The sequence below is a fragment of the Vespa crabro genome, chromosome 10, assembly GCF_910589235.1.
Source record: "Vespa crabro chromosome 10, iyVesCrab1.2, whole genome shotgun sequence".
NCBI classification, from domain to species: domain Eukaryota; kingdom Metazoa; phylum Arthropoda; class Insecta; order Hymenoptera; family Vespidae; genus Vespa; species Vespa crabro.
In genome coordinates this window covers 5,746,992-5,764,491 of record NC_060964.1, presented here as the reverse complement: position 1 = coordinate 5,764,491, position 17,500 = coordinate 5,746,992, and the positions used below count along the sequence as shown (strand labels likewise).

General features: G+C 35.8%; 2 protein-coding genes across 21 annotated transcripts in view; one reads left to right on the top strand and one right to left on the bottom strand.

Moving 5' to 3' along the window:
* The window catches only part of LOC124427262 (WAS/WASL-interacting protein family member 1-like), a 219,956-nt gene that overhangs the window by 28,147 nt on the left and 174,309 nt on the right, over positions 1-17,500 (top strand). The gene's annotated exons all lie outside the window — the stretch shown is intronic.
* Positions 1-17,500, bottom strand: part of LOC124427258 — a 166,982-nt gene that overhangs the window by 41,435 nt on the left and 108,047 nt on the right. For all 20 annotated transcript variants that reach the window (XM_046969915.1, XM_046969916.1, XM_046969918.1 and 17 more), the window contains 2 exons: positions 16,640-16,752; positions 9,875-10,040 (listed from right to left, as the gene is read on the bottom strand). In XM_046969915.1, the coding sequence (XP_046825871.1) occupies positions 9,875-10,040; positions 16,640-16,752 (279 nt within the window). The remainder of the gene's footprint in view (positions 1-9,874; positions 10,041-16,639; positions 16,753-17,500) is intronic.

Sequence of the window (17,500 nt, the reverse complement as noted above, 5' to 3'; positions counted from 1 at the left end):
TCAAAGAAAGAAGTTCGATATTAAGCACGTTAATTGTTATCATTGTAATTAAAATATATATATATATATATATATATATATATATATATATATATCAATCGAGAGATTTTTTGAAAATGTAATTATCTCGTAAGTTCCTGTCACGCTATATAAGAGAGTTTTTAAGCGTTCTCCATAATTTGTACTCCATAAAGGTGAAACGTTGTTGAAGTTTCATGAAGGTTTCTACGTAATATTGTAACGAGACTCCGAGTTCAAGACGGACCACAGCAAAGCTGTCTACAGGGAAAGCTACACCTAGTTAGTCCAAAAGCCATATTGCCAGGGTAGTATGATCACAGGATGGAAATGGTAGACGTCGTATAATTGTCCTACATCCAACATCATATTACTATGTATATGTATGTATCTATGCAAAGTACGAAAGAGAGAGAAAAAGAGAGAGAGAGAGAGAGAGAGAGAGAGAGAGAGAAAGATAAAGTAAGAGAAAGAGATTGATCGTGTGATATTTATTGTCGATTACTATTTCATGATATGCATAGCTATTTCGTGAAATGCATGAAACGAACGAACGAAATGGTCATTTTTATTTTGTCGTAATAAAAGCGTTCAAAAAAAAGTTTTGACAATACGATACTAAACGATACTATACAATACGATAGGGGGTCTGTTGTTTTATCGAATCGAATCGAATCGAATCGAATCGAATCGACGATAATTATAAAAATGGAATGAAATTCAGAAATATTGAGAATAATGGCCGTATGTTTACACGTTTGTTGGTAGATATATTTTTATAAGATGCGTACGATTGCAATTACGTTTTGTGTAAATGTGTGCTGCATAGATACTCAAATGAATATTGACGTTTAACTTTTGAACGAGATCGCGATAGGATGAATACATGTTGAAAGTGGGGATAAATTGGCTTGGATCTCGTTGATTAGTAAAAATAAAAAACTTTTGAATATGCCGACAGATTTATGAACGTTGATTTTATACATATGAAAGAGAAAAATAGACAGAGAGAGAGAGAGAGAGAGACAGTATGTATGTGTGTATGTATATATATATATATATATATATATATGTATGAAAGAAAGGGGGAGAAATAAAGCAGAGAAGAGAATCTGCTATCATAAAGTATTCAGTTTGCAAATTAAAACTGGGCGTGGTCTAGTTTGTTGGACCGTCGAAGAGTCAAAGAGTCAAGGGATAGAACGTTCTTTGGCTCGAGAACAGACAGCTCGGTCATGACTGACTCGAAAGAATGAAATTACATGCGGAAACGAGATTGCTCGACTCGTGAATAAAGTATGTCCGAACGTTGGACCGATTACGTATGATTTCTTTCCTTGCTTTTGATATGAACGTGTATGAGTTCAAGCAGGTAAATCGTATGTCCGTATACGCATGCGCTATATATGTATACACAGAGACACAATATCTGTTACCATATAAATGCTGTCAGTGCTATAGAAGTGATATACATATATATATATATATATACAGTGATATACATACATATGAATATATATATATATGCATATGTGTGTAAGTATTTTTGTACGACACTAAACGATAGCGAAGAAGCTAAAGACGAAATGAAAGAAAACGTAGTGGAGCGTAAAAGTCCCTCATAATATTGTGCATTCTCGCTGCAATAATCTTAATACCGTTTATTCCTTCGTCCTTTAACGATAACTTAAAAGTTATGATACGTTCCGATATACCTTTTGATATTTTATGGAAGTATGAAAGAGGGAGAGAGAGAGAGAGAGAGAGAGAGAGAGAGAGAGAGAGAGAGAACAGAAAGAAGAAGAACGACGATAAATTTAATCGAGATTTTTCTTATATTTATATTTTATTCATAAAAATCATATTTCCGACTTCCTCGGCTCATCCATGATTTTTACGAATTAATTGATAGAACGAACGTGTTTATTTTTATATTTTTGATTTCGCTTTAATCAAATTTTATATCGATTAAATAAAATACCAACGAGCCGGAATCTACAGGACAGTTAAAATAATAAGTCGAACGAGTGCGAAACCGGTGTTTCGTTTGTTTTTCCCATTAGTTAATTATTACGTTCTTATGCGCCATGGTATGATTTAATTCCGTTAACGTTACTACAGTAGAGTGTGAAATTGGGGTCGTGGCACTCGCACCGTAATTCGATTTTCGAGACACTTCATTAATTACCGAAACGCGTTCACCACGTAATTTAATTGATGCTCGTCGGTTTCCCGCTAGTTGCTAATGAGAATCTATAGTCGATAATACGCGAATCTTCAATTTTTAACGATCAATCGATTAGGCGTTATCATTAGGTAATCGAGATTGGTCGAAGTAGAATTACACTTTGATTAATCGTTACTTTTGATAAAAGAAAGAATTATCAAGTAATAGTAAAGGAAAAAGTTTTTTGTAATTACATATTTTTAATGAGTTCTTATGACAGTTTTTAGATGAAACGTAACATGTCCTAAATTAAAGTAAAGTAATGAACTTCGAATGAAAGTTACGAGAAAAGAAAAAAAATTTTCGAGTTAACGGATCAATGATACATAGAAAAATATATGTTGAGAAGTGTAATGAATGTCGAGTTGCGTCGTGAGTGGTGGATGCAATATTCTTGCAAATGCAAATGCAGAATATTCTCCCTTTCGTCCGATCCGATTTCTATTCTCTCTATTTTATCCCTTACTGTAGATTATAGTATGGAACAGGCGCGAATGCATGTACACACATACATACACATATACACACATACACATGCATGAACGCACACAGACACAGAGACATAGATCTCACATTCTATAGTCAGGTACGTGGCAAGCCGTCTCGAATAAACGGGAATTCGCCCTAACTTTATGCGGCTCTTATTAAATTCCAGCCGACAAGAATCGTTAAGGACGACACGCTGTGCAACCATTATTTTGGCCCTTCCCTATGTCGTCCACATCCTTTAAAGATTCGATTTGTACAAGCTAACACGAAGTGTCATGTCGTACGACAATCTATAAGTATGTTTAGAAAATGACGTGTTTTCGTACCTAGTCGATGATCGAAGTGAAAGAATCGGAGTAAAAGCATCGAAGTAAAAGCATCGAAGAAATTGACCTCGGAAAGAAATAAGAAAGAAGAATAAATGTTAGAGGAGGAGAAGAAGGAAGAAAAAGAAAAAGAAGAAGAAGAAGAAGAAGAAGAAGAAGAAGAAGTGGAAAAAAGAAATGCTGCCTCAGAATTCACCAATGTAGTTGGAATAATTCTGACGTTTGTATGGATGAGAGGGCGGAATCATACCCTTTTCGAGTCAACCCTTTCTTTTTCCCTTCTATTTCCCTCTCGTTCTCTCTCTCTCTCTCTCTCTTTCTCTTTCTCTCTCTTTCTTTCTAGTTCACGTTCTTCTCTCAGCTTCCATTCACGACGTCGACCTAGAAAAGAACGACAAGAGAAGATTCTTCTCTTACCGAGTTCAATCTCTCTCTCTCTCTCTCTCTCTCTCTCTCTCTTTCTCTGTTTTTCACTCATCTAGCTGACATCAAATTGAAATAATAAATTCGAATGAGGTTAAAAAGGGAGAGAAAAAAAGAGAGAGAGAGAGAGAGAGAGAGATATGTTTTTCTTTGCAATTGCTGGAAGATTCGAGTGAGTTCCTTTGTTTTTTTTTTTTTTTCCCTATTTTTTTTCCTTTTCCTATTCCTTTTCTTTATCTTTATCTTTTTCCTTTTTTTTCCCTTCTTAAAATAAGCCCATAAAAAATTTCTCTAATTTATTATCGGCAAGTCGATATTATTTCAATTGTTATTTATGAATTTCTTTTTTATTTATCTGAAAAAATCGAGAGAGGATTATCAAACGAATATTAAGTGTCTTGCGTCATGCGTTATTGTATATCATTAGAAACGAGCCTTTTTTCATCGAATTTTCAAGGATATTTTCAAGCTATCTTTGTTTTTTTCTTCATCTTTCTTCTTCTTCTTCTTCTTCTTCTTCTTTCTGTCTTTTTTTAATTTTTTTCTTTTTATTTCGCTCCAAGATAAAAAGATACCACGATCCTTCTCCCCTCTTTCCCCACAGAATTTCAGATAATTACGATAAAAGCTTCGTGTGCCGTGATCTTAGTAGTCCCGTTATACTTGAAGTTTTTAATTAAGACCAACATTACTGGCGATAAGAATCCGATCGGCAAGAGTTCTCGGTAATATTTTGTCTCCTGCTCATTTGGATTTCCTTTGGTACAATAATTTAAGTTGAAAAATTTTCCAAGCAACTCTTTTACGTTGATTTCAACGTGAAAAATAAAAGAAATAATCTAGTTGAATAAAGGTACAGGGGAGGACTACTAAGGAAAGGAGAAAGAAAGAGACAGAAACAGAGATAGACAGAGAGGGATAAAGAGAGAGAGAGAGAGAGAGGGAGAGAGAGAGAGAGAGAGAGAGATAGGATTGTTTTGTGGTTGAGCTTTTAGAGCTCGCACGTTATTCGAAAAGTTCTTCGTCGGGAGTTGGATGAGACAACGGTTGTACGGAACTTGCAATTGGATGTTGAGATAAGCTTCTTTTCACGATGGCGGCTGTGGTCCACATAATTTCAAGCGTTCGTAAAATTTCGAGAAAATGCCCGGAGGGACGGGAACAAAGTTCGCGGTCGGTTCGTAATTAAGTTCTTACAACAGTATTTGCATAAGGAAATACGTAATAAATTGAGTATGCACATTGAAAAGTAAATCATTAGGGAAGCTATTTCAAATATTTTTTTTCTTTTTTTTCTCTTTTTTCTTTTTTTTTTTTTTTTTTGTTTTTTCAAATAATTCTAACACATTTTGGAGAAACAGCCGTTTGATCGATCCTTTTTTTTACTATTGTCAATCCACTGTCGGCTTATAAGCGCGCGTAGAAGAGAATGAGAGAGAAAGAAAGAGAGAGAAAGAGAGAGAGAGAGAGAGAGACAGAAGACAACAAGAGAAAGAAAGGAGCAGAGAAAACAGTAAAAAACGAAATAGCATTCGTCATAGTCTCTCTCTCTCTCTTTCTCTCTTTTTATCTGATACCGACAAAGCTGTAGTTTTATCTCGATTTGTAGAATTCCAACCATCGGTATTTACAGTATCTCACCTACTTTATTCGACAAGAAATATTTGATATTATACTAATGATTTGTTCTTGCAAAAAAAGAAAAAAAAAAGTGGAAGGTCATAAGAAGTAAATAAACCATCGAAATAATGGAAGTATATTTAATCATTTATTTATTTAATACGATTAATCACGTTGGTTTAATCAACTTGATAGTTGAAGTAAAACGAACGAGTTAATTCCATACGTTAAAATGATTTATTTATCTTGGACCATTCGAAGGTATCTTAAGTCCTTGAGCGGAAAAAAAAGGGGATGAAAAATATAGGACAAGAAAGGGAAGTAGAAAGAGAAGGATAACAGTAGTAGTAGTAGTAGTAGTAGTAGTAATAATAGTAGTAGTAGTAGTAATAAAAGAAAACGAATTAGTACGAAATAGACCTGTCGTTTACGGCTAACCAACCTTGAATGGGTGAATGTTTTGGAGAGTAGGGAGAATCGGGTGGGTGGGGGGAGGAAGGGAAGGTTAAAGGAGCGGGATTTAAATAGAGGAGTGGAAGATTATTATATATATTATCTTTATACAAGAATCTCTGTCGAAATGTTTGTCAAATTACGTTTCGCATCGACGCGCATTATCTTTCGTCGTGGAGTTAAAAGACGCGTTATCGCGTTATCATCGTTCCTCGTTTTCATCGACATTTTACGTAATAGAATAAATACGTATGTTATATCGTTCTATTAGAACGAATACGAATGAAAAGAAAACAAAAGCTTGATATCTTACGTAGAATAAGAGAAAGGAGAAAGAAAAGGATAGAAACAGAGAAAACGAGAGAGAGAGAGAGAGAGAGAGAGAGAGAGAGAGAGAGAGAGAGAGAGGGAGAGAGAAAGTAAGTATAGGAATCTTTTGAAAAAATCAAAGTAGTATCAGTTTGATGATCGTAATGTCTAGTTCACGTTTAAAATCGCTTTTGAGTGGTATGCTTCCCTCTAAAATTTTCCGAATACCTAACGTAGAACGTAGAAACGTCTATGGATATTCTCTTCTCCTCTTTCTTCCCTTCCTCATCTCTTCCTCTTCTCTTCCTTCTCTTCGTACTCCTCCTCATTCTCTTCCTTTTTTCCTCCCCTTTCTATTCCTCTTCTTTTCCTCTCCTATCCTTTTCACCGTCACGATGGTAACTTTCTTCCACGATTCATTTTCTATCAGCTTTGTGGAAAATTCAATCGTTGTCTGAGGACGGAACGATCCTTGTAGAACGAAGAGGAGAACGAACATATTGTAGTTCCTCTCGTTAGTAGCTAACCCAAAGAGCATTTGCCTTTAATTTGACGATCATAAACCAGTTCTCTTTATCATTCTTTTTTTAAAAGGGAAATGTTAGAGGATCGGACAATGGCTGCATTCACGGTGCACCAATTACATGAGATTACGAAGAATAGGTACCTACAAAGTGTGGTCATAGACAATCGTGTGAATGAAGGGTTGAGTGAATGAGATAGAAAGAGATAGAGAGATAGAGAGAGAGAAAGAGAGAGAGAGAGAGAGAGTATAGTTGAAAGAATAGATGAATAGACAAATGAAACGAATCTATGAATGACCGATTTAATCGAATAAATAAACTCTATTGCTTTTTTTTTTTTAACTGTTCAATATCTTTTAAGTATTTACATTTTCCTATAAAAAAAAAAAACAAAAAAAAAAAATGACATCGATGGAAAGCGATGAAACGTGTAATACTTTCGGATAGATTTCACGTTTGAAATGTCACGAATTTCGAAGAAATTTGATAATATCGGAGTAGAGAAATGACCTCGATAAAAACTTAAATTCGAACGAATACATTCTCTTTATGAATATATATATATATATATATATATATATATATATATATATATAACATACATAATAGATATACATACATATGTATAAGTACAATATTTATTTATTGTTTCTTTTATTTATTATATACTCTTTCTTTTATTTTTCTAATTTTGCCAGATGGAAAATCCGATTATTTCTATTCTCTCGACTTCTAACTACGTTGATTCGTTCGTTAATTGAGCAATTAACTAGTAAATACAATTAAACCATTATATTCATATATTTTCAATTATTATTATATAGCCGATCTGTTTCATAAGGGTTTCATGAGTACTTGATTACATGCAAACCTTCCGTCGGCAAATTATTCTCAACTTATAAACATATAAAATCTCATTCGCCGTAGTCATTATTATAAGAGTACTATTAAATGATTCCCAAATGAATCTGTGTTGTTGAATTAGAAACCAACAAGGTCTTATATTTTATTCTTTCCTTTTTCTTTTTCTTTTTATTTTTATTTTTATTTTTATTTTTATTTTTATTTTTCTTTCTTTCTTCCTTTTTTTTTTTTTTTTATCTACATAAGGGATAAGCTCTACATACGAAATAAATCGAGATCTGGCGAAGATTGCATATTTTAGAATTGATGCGTCTCGGAATCTTATCGTGATATTCATACATACAATATATATATATATATATTCATATATATATATATTTTCTAGAGATATTTCTTGCGTCTTGCAAATGCAGCCTCGTAGGAGTAGGAGTAAGAGTAGGAATAGGATGAGGATGAGGATGAGGATGAGGATGAGGATGAGTAGAAAGAGGAATAGTAGGAGAAGGAGAAGTAGGAGGTGGAAGAGGAAGAAGAAGAGTCATTCGGAGGTTGTTGACATGCGAGCGAAATGCGACGAATTATTAAGCCTCGTGAATATGTACCTACATACTCGTCTATGAGTGTTTTCGTTTAAACACGCACTAAGTGTACTTGTATGCGTATGTGTGCTCAGACAATGGCGAAAGGGACGGGATAGAAAACTAATTCATAGTCGATCGATCGCGAGATATTTCTAAGCTCGTAAATTCTTCAAATTTTTTCCCTTTTTTTTTTTTTTTTTTTTTCGATCTCTCACGATTACCTTTTAGATAATCGAACAAATCGAACGATGACAATCGTCGAGAAATTATTTGAGCGATTAAGTCTTTGGAAAAAGAAAAAGAAAAAAAAAAGAGAGAAAAAAGAAAACGAAAGAAAGAAAGAAAAGAAAAGAAAATAAGATAAGAAAGGAAAAGAGAAGAAGATATTTTTTTTCTTTTTTTAATGTGCTTTCACTCGTGGGAAATAATTTTTGTCGAAATTATAGAAGGATACTTTATCAAATTAAAATTCATTTTCTACGGTCTCGTCGATGTAGTAATAGCTTTATCGTTTCAATATCGCGTTTCTTTTTTTTCCTTCTTTCGTTCCACTCTTTCAATTAGACATATTGATTATATTTACGTATGTTGAAAAAATTTCTTCTCTTCTCTTTATTTCCTTTTTCTATACCTTCTCTTTCTTTTCTCTTTTTCATTTTTCCGATGACAACGAAGTTGAGGCATGTGCTTGATCGGCTTGTCAGAGATCCACGGAGAACGTGGGAGCTTTATCGAAATAAATTTTACATGCTGCAGTTAGGAAAAATTATTCAAGAGATAAAAATTATATGCTCTTTGAAGAAAAACTCTATGTATAAACTGGTGGATCGCGAGCGAGCATCCATCCATCCATCCATCCGTCCATCCATCCATCCATTCGTCGCACGATGCAGTGTTCCAAATTATGCAATGTTATAAAAAGATATTTACGCGGACGCATAATAAACGTAATGCAAAAGACAGAGATAAGGAAGGGGCGTTCGTTAGCTCACTTAAATATACGACTAAGATATGAAAGATGGTTAGGTCAAAAGTGTCACAGGTGAATGTTTATCTTTTTTCTTCTTCTTCTTTCCTTTTCCTTCATCCTTTCTCTCGGTTCCACTTTTTCATAGCTTCGTATCGTCTTTTACCGTACCGTAATAACCGCATATAGATGATAACTTTTACGTGTATACATAGGCACCATAGTACACAAACATTTACACAAAGGTTTAGACATGATACACGTGTGTAACGTCGTCGTCCGAACGAGAAAGGAAAGCACACCGCTAAAGAACCGAGCCAGTACTCTTTGTTTAGCTCCAGGGAAGTTTTAATTTGTCGCATAACAGCCTACAGCAACCGGTAGTGGTATGCGGAGGCTCGAGTCGGGCTTTAAGGGAGCGAGTGCCGGAACGTGGCTGGGCGAGTCGCTCGCTTGAACAAGTAGACGTAGAATAAGCGAGAGAAAGCTGTGAAAACGCACGTATATCATGGACCTTCTCTACGCGATAGTAACAAGGACACGTTGCCTCCTTTTCATCCTCCACCTACCTCATCCTCAAACTCCTACCTTTCTCCTTACCTCTTCTCCACTTTGTAATTTACCGTGGAATTTTGCATTTGGAATAAGCGAGATATGTTTCTCTTCCTCTCTCTCTCTTTCTCTCTCTCTCTCTCTCTTTCTCTTTCCATCTAAATATATATATATATATATCTTTTTCTCTCTTTACACGGTCCCAATCTCGCCTTTAATCTGTTTCCTCTTCGGCTCCTTCATTCGCAAGATATTACTGTAAATATACAACCTTACGATTGACAACTAACTCGACTTGAATGTACTTTAAACCATGACCTAGTTTACGTAACGGGTCATAACCGTGAGGAATTTCGTTTTCGTGTTTCGTGTTCTGTAGGAATAAAGAGTTGGAAATAATTACTAAAAAATATGTATCTCTTTGATGTTGACGAAAGTACGTTTATATTAAAAGAGCGACCCTCTTCGTGCGCAGAAAGTGAATAGAGAAGGTTCGCTTGGAAAAACGCATTTCGACTTACTTGTGCGGAAGTAGAACGCCGGTAAAGTTGATGGCGATGGAGACTCGTGGACCAGAAGTTATGAGATACCGACACCGGATGTTCGGCGGATATAGGCCAGGATATCCTGGACTAGCTAGAACGCATCCGTCGTGACAATCAGTGTTCTCATAGACCCAGTCGCATTCTGAAAAATAGAAAGAGAGAAGAAAAAAAAAAAAAAAGAAAAAAAAAAAAAGAAGAAACGTTCTTAAATTATTTTCATCTTATCCAAGAGTATTTCATTATCCTTTATAATCGTAAACGATCGATAAAAATATTCTAAAATGATTAGTTTTTGTTCTAATCATAAATCGTATTCGGAATAGATCTAAAATCTATGCTACAATATATCGTTCCTTTTCTTTTCTTTTCTTTTATTTTTTCATTGCACGAAATACATGACTTCAGCCAATTAGAACGTACTAACGAGGTACTTCGTATCAATCATGAAGAACCTTTCATTAATGTATACATATATATATTATATTAATATAATATATATATATATATATGTATGTGAAGTCTGGTACGAAACGACCTGAACTATTCGCTGTAAATTTTCTGGTATGCCAATATCAGTTCGCAATTTAAAGCAGGAGTCCCGATAGAAAATGCACGAGGAAATTATGGAAAGTTATGAGCAAGACTTCCCGTCGAGTCGCGGAACTTCTTTGCCCCATCGATACGCTTTAGTCCGGTTGTACTTTCTCCTTCTTTATCTCTTATTATTATTATTTTTTTTTTCCTTTTCACTTCTATCTACCTTTTCCTCTTTCTACGATTCATTTCTACGATGATTCAAAAAATATAAATAATATCAGACAATCGAAAAACGTAACTTTTAAAGATTATATATGCATTGGGCGCATCGGACGACGAACTTCTTTGCGCCTGTGATTATTGACGCAGTAAAGTTATTATCTTTGCGAAAGTCAAATTTTCTCTCTCCCTCTCTCTCTCTCTCTCTCTCTTTTTTTTTTCTTTCCTTTTTTTAGCGCATTAAGCTACGGTAAAATATTACAGAATATACTTTTACTCGAGTAGCCAAAGTTATTAAAAGTATTATTAATATTTCGTCGAGTGATCATTTAATAACGAAGAATAGTTCGTCTGTTCGTTAAAAAAAGAAAAAAGAAAAGAAAAAGAAGAAAAATAACCACGATCAGAAAAATAGTTTTTTTATATCGACTCTGATTCTCATTCTTCTCTCTTATCGTATAGATATATGCGAATGTAGAAATGGAGAAAAATGAGATGGTAAAAGGTAAATAATAGGATCTGAATATTTTTTTAATTTGAAAAGCTTAATCTGAAAGAAGAGTAAAGGAGAGTAAGAAAGCAAAAGAAATGCCAAAAAAGAAAAAATTATAATAATAATAGAAAAAAGAAAAAGAAAAAGAAATACAGAAATAAAAAGAGGTGTTAATTTGATCGTGAATAGAGCGCGAATTGTGATCTTTATTTCGAAAGAGAAACATAGAAATGGTAAGATGTTCTTTGGACGGTGGTCTCTTAAAGGGTTTCGTACACTTCGTACCTTCGCTGGAATTCTTTTTCAGTGTCTTCCTATTCCTGTTCGCTCTATCGTGAAAAATAAAGGGATTTCAGTCGAGCGAGCCCTTCATTTCGCTCCGTAACATCAGAAGAATCGTCTGAGACGAGACGAGACGAGACGAGAGAAATGCGAGAAATTCCGTAATTTTGAAAAATATTGAAAGACAAAAAAAAATTATCAAGATACGGGTAGCAATTAAATAATCGATCATCTATTAAAATTATATATTTCAAAGAAAATCCATCTTATCGAAATAAAAATTTCTCATTGTTTCCTATATATATATATATATATATATATATATATATATATATACGGATATTGTTCTCTCACAATCGTCGAGGAAGAAAGATGAAAAACAAGAAAGAAAGAGAAAATAATAAAAAAAAAGAAGAAGAAAAAAGAAGAAAAAAGAAAAGAGAGAAAAAAAACGAGGCCATTGGCAGACGGGAAAAGGTTGGTCTCGATATTCTTTGGTAATTCTTTTTCGGAGAAGCTGCCAGGTTAGATCATGACGAGGTAGATTTGGAAGGGAAGCCTGTGACGAGAGCGTATCTCTCTCTCTCTCTCTCTCTCTCTCTTTGTCTTTCTCTTTCTCTCTCTCTCTCTACGTGCGACGTATCCATCGAGGTGAGAAGAAAGGTGAAGCGTTTATGTGAGACTCATCGAAGCGCATCGACGGATGCCAGGAGACGTATTTTTGTTGAATTCGCGAATAGGAAAGGAAAGAAGTGGCTTGCATCCGATGCCTCCAAGTTGATTCTTCGAGAAAAAGAATATATATATATATATATATATATATATGCGCGTGCATATGTGAATATGTGTGTATATCTATGCGCTTATTTTCAACAGGGAAAAGATTCGAAGAGGATCTTTTACTGTGTAGGACGAAAAAGGCACGATAATGGAATAACCGGCGTAAGTTTTGAACCGCAATGCGTACAATTTTTCTCATACAATACACCCACCCCCCCCCTCCCTCCCTCTTCTTTCCTTCAGATTTAGGACGACGAATTTTTCTTCTTATATAATGCTTATTCTCATTTCCCTCCTCGGGTTACGTCTCCATTCGCGCACGTGCATCCGTACATTAGCTGCACGCGAATATCTAGCTTTATCTCGTTCGTTATGTAACTCGAAGAGTGCGGATCGATGTAGTAGAATAGGAAGGGATTGGGGGAGCTTGTGTAGGGGTACGTTCAGAGAACACCCCTACTCTCTATAGCTCCCTCCCAACTCAGTTCCCTCCTCTTTCGCTTTTCTATGAGGATATCATGCGATTTCGTAATCGAGATCTACGATAGATTCGCGATTTCCTTCGATTTCTTATAACTCGTTTTGCTCGTTTGAAAGTCAACCGAGGAAGGGTATCAGGAAAGATTTCTTGTCTCTCTTTTTCTTCTTTCTTTCTTTCTTTCTTTCTTTCTTTCTTCGCGAGTTCGCTTCATTCGATTCGTTTTCGCAACGTCGAATGGGGTAATCAAAGTGGGTAGAGGATCAAAGCCAAGATGGCAAGATGATCCAGAGCCATTCCGCGTTTCTCCACATAGACAAATAGAAAGAGAAAAGTACGTGGGCAAAGACCATGGTCGAGTGAGGGGTGTGGGTGGGATTGAAGGAGGAAAGGGGTGGAAGGGTCGATCGGGTGTAGGATTGGGTGAAGGTCGGGAGACGTGGATGAGGATGAGGTGGGGGGATACGTGCATGGTAGATAGAAAAATCCCACGGATAAAGTGCCAGATCGTGCTGTCCGTATAAAGGTGCGATTGATCTGTTTGTCAGTCGAACGACGTCCTCGTTCGTACCTTCTTTTCCTTTCTCCTTCTTTTTTTTTTCCTTTTCTTTTTCCTCTTTTTTTTTTTTCTTATCCCTCTTTCTTTCCTTCCTCTTACCTTTCTCATCCTTATTCTTCGAACGCCGAACGACTTTCCACATTCACGCTTCTTTCGCCGCAAGTCCAAATAAAAGTAGAAACGAATCGCATTCCGTGCCAAAAAACAGTTCTCGCATCCGATGTGATTTAAGTGGCAATCTCTCTGTCTCTCTTCTTTTTTTTTTTTTTTTTTTTTTTTTCTTTTCCCCCTTCACTTCATCCGAATACGAATACGCTTCGTGCATATGAAATCTCAATTTTCTTTCGTCTTTACCTCTTTCCTAGAACGATCGAAAATCGTTGTCTTCTCGTTAGGAGGAATAAAGCTCTCGCAAAAGCATTCGCGTGATGGCTTTCAACGTGTCGTGAAAGAGTCTCTGTCTAGTTTCTCGTTTTCTTTCATTTCTCTTTTTGTTACTGCGATTTTAAGCGTAAAAGCAACGGTACCTCATCCTGCCTCAGCCGTTTCTCTTCGCTGAACACTTTCGGAATCCCATCGAAAGGAATCGTCGAACGTTCGTTACGAACGATTGTCTTCTTCTTTCTTCGTCGATCGAACAGATCTTTAAATTCTTCCTTGTTCTTCGTTGACCTTAACTCTCCCGTGTTCTCTGGGCACTTTAGTTCCGTTCGAAATTATCGATGAGTCAAGGATTCTCGGTCTAAGAAAAGAAAGGAAAGAAAAAGGAAAGAAAAAGAAACAGGAAAACCTTGGAAAAGGGAGATACAGATAGTAGAAGAGAAAGAAAGAAAGAAAGAATGAGAGAGAGAGAGAGAGAGAGAGAGAGAGAGAGAGAGAGAGAGATAGAAAGGTGAAAATTGTCTTAGAACGGAGATAGGTACGCATCGTTAACCATACGATTTGCAGGACGAAAAGAAAGCTAATCGATCGTAAAAAAGAACAATATTTGTGTGATGGGAGATAGCGCGAAACGAGTATCTCGAAAGTATTGTTTTCTCGTTTATTTTTTTGTTTTTGTTCTTTTTCGTTTTTTTTTGTTTTTTTCGCTTGTGTGTGTTTTTTTTTTGTTTCTTCGTTAGTAACGCGTCCATCGAACGAATCGAAATTAACTATCTCTCGCTCGGATAACATTCTCTCTTTTGGTGGCAATCCAATTTTTACAACTCTAACTAGTAATACTCACGCACATTCTCTAACTCACACGAACTATTAAATCTCTCTCTCTCTCTCTCTCTCTCTCTCTCTCTCGATATTATAAAGAAAATGAAGAGGAAAGAAATGAGAGAGAGAGAGAGAGAGAGAGAGAGAGAGAGAGAGAGAGAGAGAGAGAGAAATGATAATAATGATAAAGAAAAAGAAAAAAGAAAAAGAGAGAAGACAAAAAGAGAAAAAAAAGAGAAGAACGAGAAGTCAAATGTTCATGATTTTAATCAACGATATATGGAGGTGGGTGGGTGGGGGGGGAGTGGGGGGGGGGAGTGGTAGAAGAAAAAGGAAAAAAAAAAGAAGAAGAGAAAGAAAGAAAGGGATAAAGAAAAAAGGAAATAGTAATAGGTCTCGATGAGATAATTACGGTATAATTGATATTACGTACTTTCTCTTACTAGTACATATCTAAACGGTCTCGGGGTAAATTCTCGTTAAAGGTATTAAGGCTTTGCCTTGGCCATAGTTATAGGTAACACTCGTATCATCAAAAGGTAAAATCCCGCGGGCGCGAGAAATCGCGATACCTTTTCGAAAATGGCTATCGCGCCAACTTCCTGTGGGATCGGCGGTTGGGGTTTACGTCGTTAACACTTTAGGTCAGAGCAGTTAAATGGCTTCGACTGAAGCGGTACTATGCTCATCGTCCCTTCTCTCTCTCTCTCTCTCTCTCTCTGTCTCTCTTTCTCTCTCTCTCTCTCTCTCTCTCTCTCTCTCTCTCTCTTTCTGTCTCTCTATCTCTCTCTTTCTCTCTTACTCTTTCTAGCCCTTATTCGGTTAAGCCCTAACTGTCCTCCTCTTAAGCTAGCATAATTTTCCTTCTAAGTACGGGAGAAATTGCGTTTCTGCTCTGCTTGCCTAACGAAATTCCAACTTCTTCTTTCTCCTTCTCTTTCTTTCCATCTTTATCTCTCTGTTTGCTGTGCACCCCTTTTTACCTCTCTCTCTCTCTCTCTCTCTCTCTCTCTCTCTCTCTCTCTCTTTTTTTTTTATTCCTCTGCTTCTGTTCTTTCTCATCAGTACAGTCCCCTTTACGTATTCCACGTTTCCCTGCGTGTTTCTTTAAGATTTAACATCCAAAGTGAACGTAAAACAAAGTTAAACTTTTCCGTAAAGATCTTCCCTTTAAGTTTTTCTTTCTCTCTCTCTCTCTCTCTCTCTCTCTCTCTCTCTCTCTCTCTCTTTCTCTCTCTCTTTTTCTCTTCTTTCCGTAAATCCTATTTCATCTTACGTATTGACTTTTCCGAAACTAATTTTGTTTGTTTTTTCTTTTTTCTTTTTTTTTTTTTTTTACTACATTTCCCACGACCCAATGATACAGTAAATATCACGAACGTGATTCGTAGGTAAAATTTTATGTTAAATTTAATATAACGAATGAAGAAAAAAATAAATGGATAATAGAACGTTGCATCTTGAAATGTTCTTTTGTACATAAGTGATATCTCGAGGAGTAAACGTTAAGTACGTTATTAAAGTTAGCTGTTTGGGAAGCATATTTCGCGAATAGACAGACAGACAAACGAGAGAGAGAGAGAGAGAGAGTTGAAGTTAGTCGTTACCGAGAAAACATTATCGATAAGCAGTACACTGGATAATATCTTCCGAGGAAGATAGAATTACTTGCTAGCAAAACCGATAACTGACTAGATCAATGTTTGATTTACTAGAACGCTAGGTCAGAACCGGTTCTGTTTGGCTGTCAGTCGAGTATGGAGTTTGCGTACAACATAATCCGGTTGTCGAATAGGTCACTGCATCCTGAGTGCTTTATAATTTTACCTGTGTCCACTATGGGATAACGAGGCTAACGAGGAATCGCCCGAAACTCGATCGATTATGAACATTATGTAAAATAAGATAGGATAGGAGGGTGTGGCTTCCGAAATGGCGGTGAAAATCGAATGGACAAAAGGGGGTCAAGTATTATCAAATTATTAAAGGTTCTTGAATAAGATATCACTATCGTATTACATTTAATCAAGATTATTGTACAAATGAATTTTTTTTCTTTTTCTTTTTTTTTCTTTTTTTTTTTTCTTCTTTTTTTTTTGGACCGTTTATTAATTCCACAATGAATATATCATTGGAAATTATATTAAATCGTTTAAAAATCGATCGTTTAATTATATCTTCATATCTTACCTGTATTGTTAACCGGGTGTCCACCTTTTACTGGCCAGCCAACGGACGTACTCGCTTTGGATGAGAAACTGAAGTATGCCAAGAACTGGGATCTCGTCGTGTTCTCGTTTATTCTGAAACACGTTCGAGCAGACATGTTTTGTCGTGGTTACTCTTCTCCATTGTTTTTCTTTTTTGTGTGTGTGTGTTTTTTTTTCTTTCTTTCTTTTTTTTTTTCCTTTTCTTTTTTTTTTTTTTGGTGACCGTAGTTATTCGGCTAGAGAAAAAAAGCACAAAGGAAATTACGATAAATATCATCTCGCTTTTCGCGTGTGTATACATACACATACGTACACACGCATATATATATATGTATATATGTATATGTATATAAGTATGTATGTATTTATCTATGTATGTACTTATATATCCACAAGCGGTGGTCACGATATTTACGAGAAAATCTCATGTGGCCCACGCGTTCCAAAAGATTTACGAATGTTTAAAGATGATATACGAACAGATAGGGGTAGATGTATCCCTCTACGATTTATCGCAGCTTATTCTCATTATTTTACATATCCTCGATCTGAAATGTTAAAAAACGTTTTATTACCTCTCCCATTTACTTCTCGTTTTTATTTTGGTTTAGAGAAGAGGGATATTATGAAGGGGTGGGATGAGAGGGATTTGGCGGGGGACGGGGATAAAGCAGGAAAAAATGGTTCGACAAAAATTCGTCAACGTCAAAGAGACGGCTTGAAACATTGGAAAAGTTGATATATCATTCCTTCGCTAGTCACGATCGAATCGATCTTTCGAAATGAGGGTTTGCTGGAGATAGGTAAAAATTGTATAGGCCTTCGTGAAAATTATTTTTAA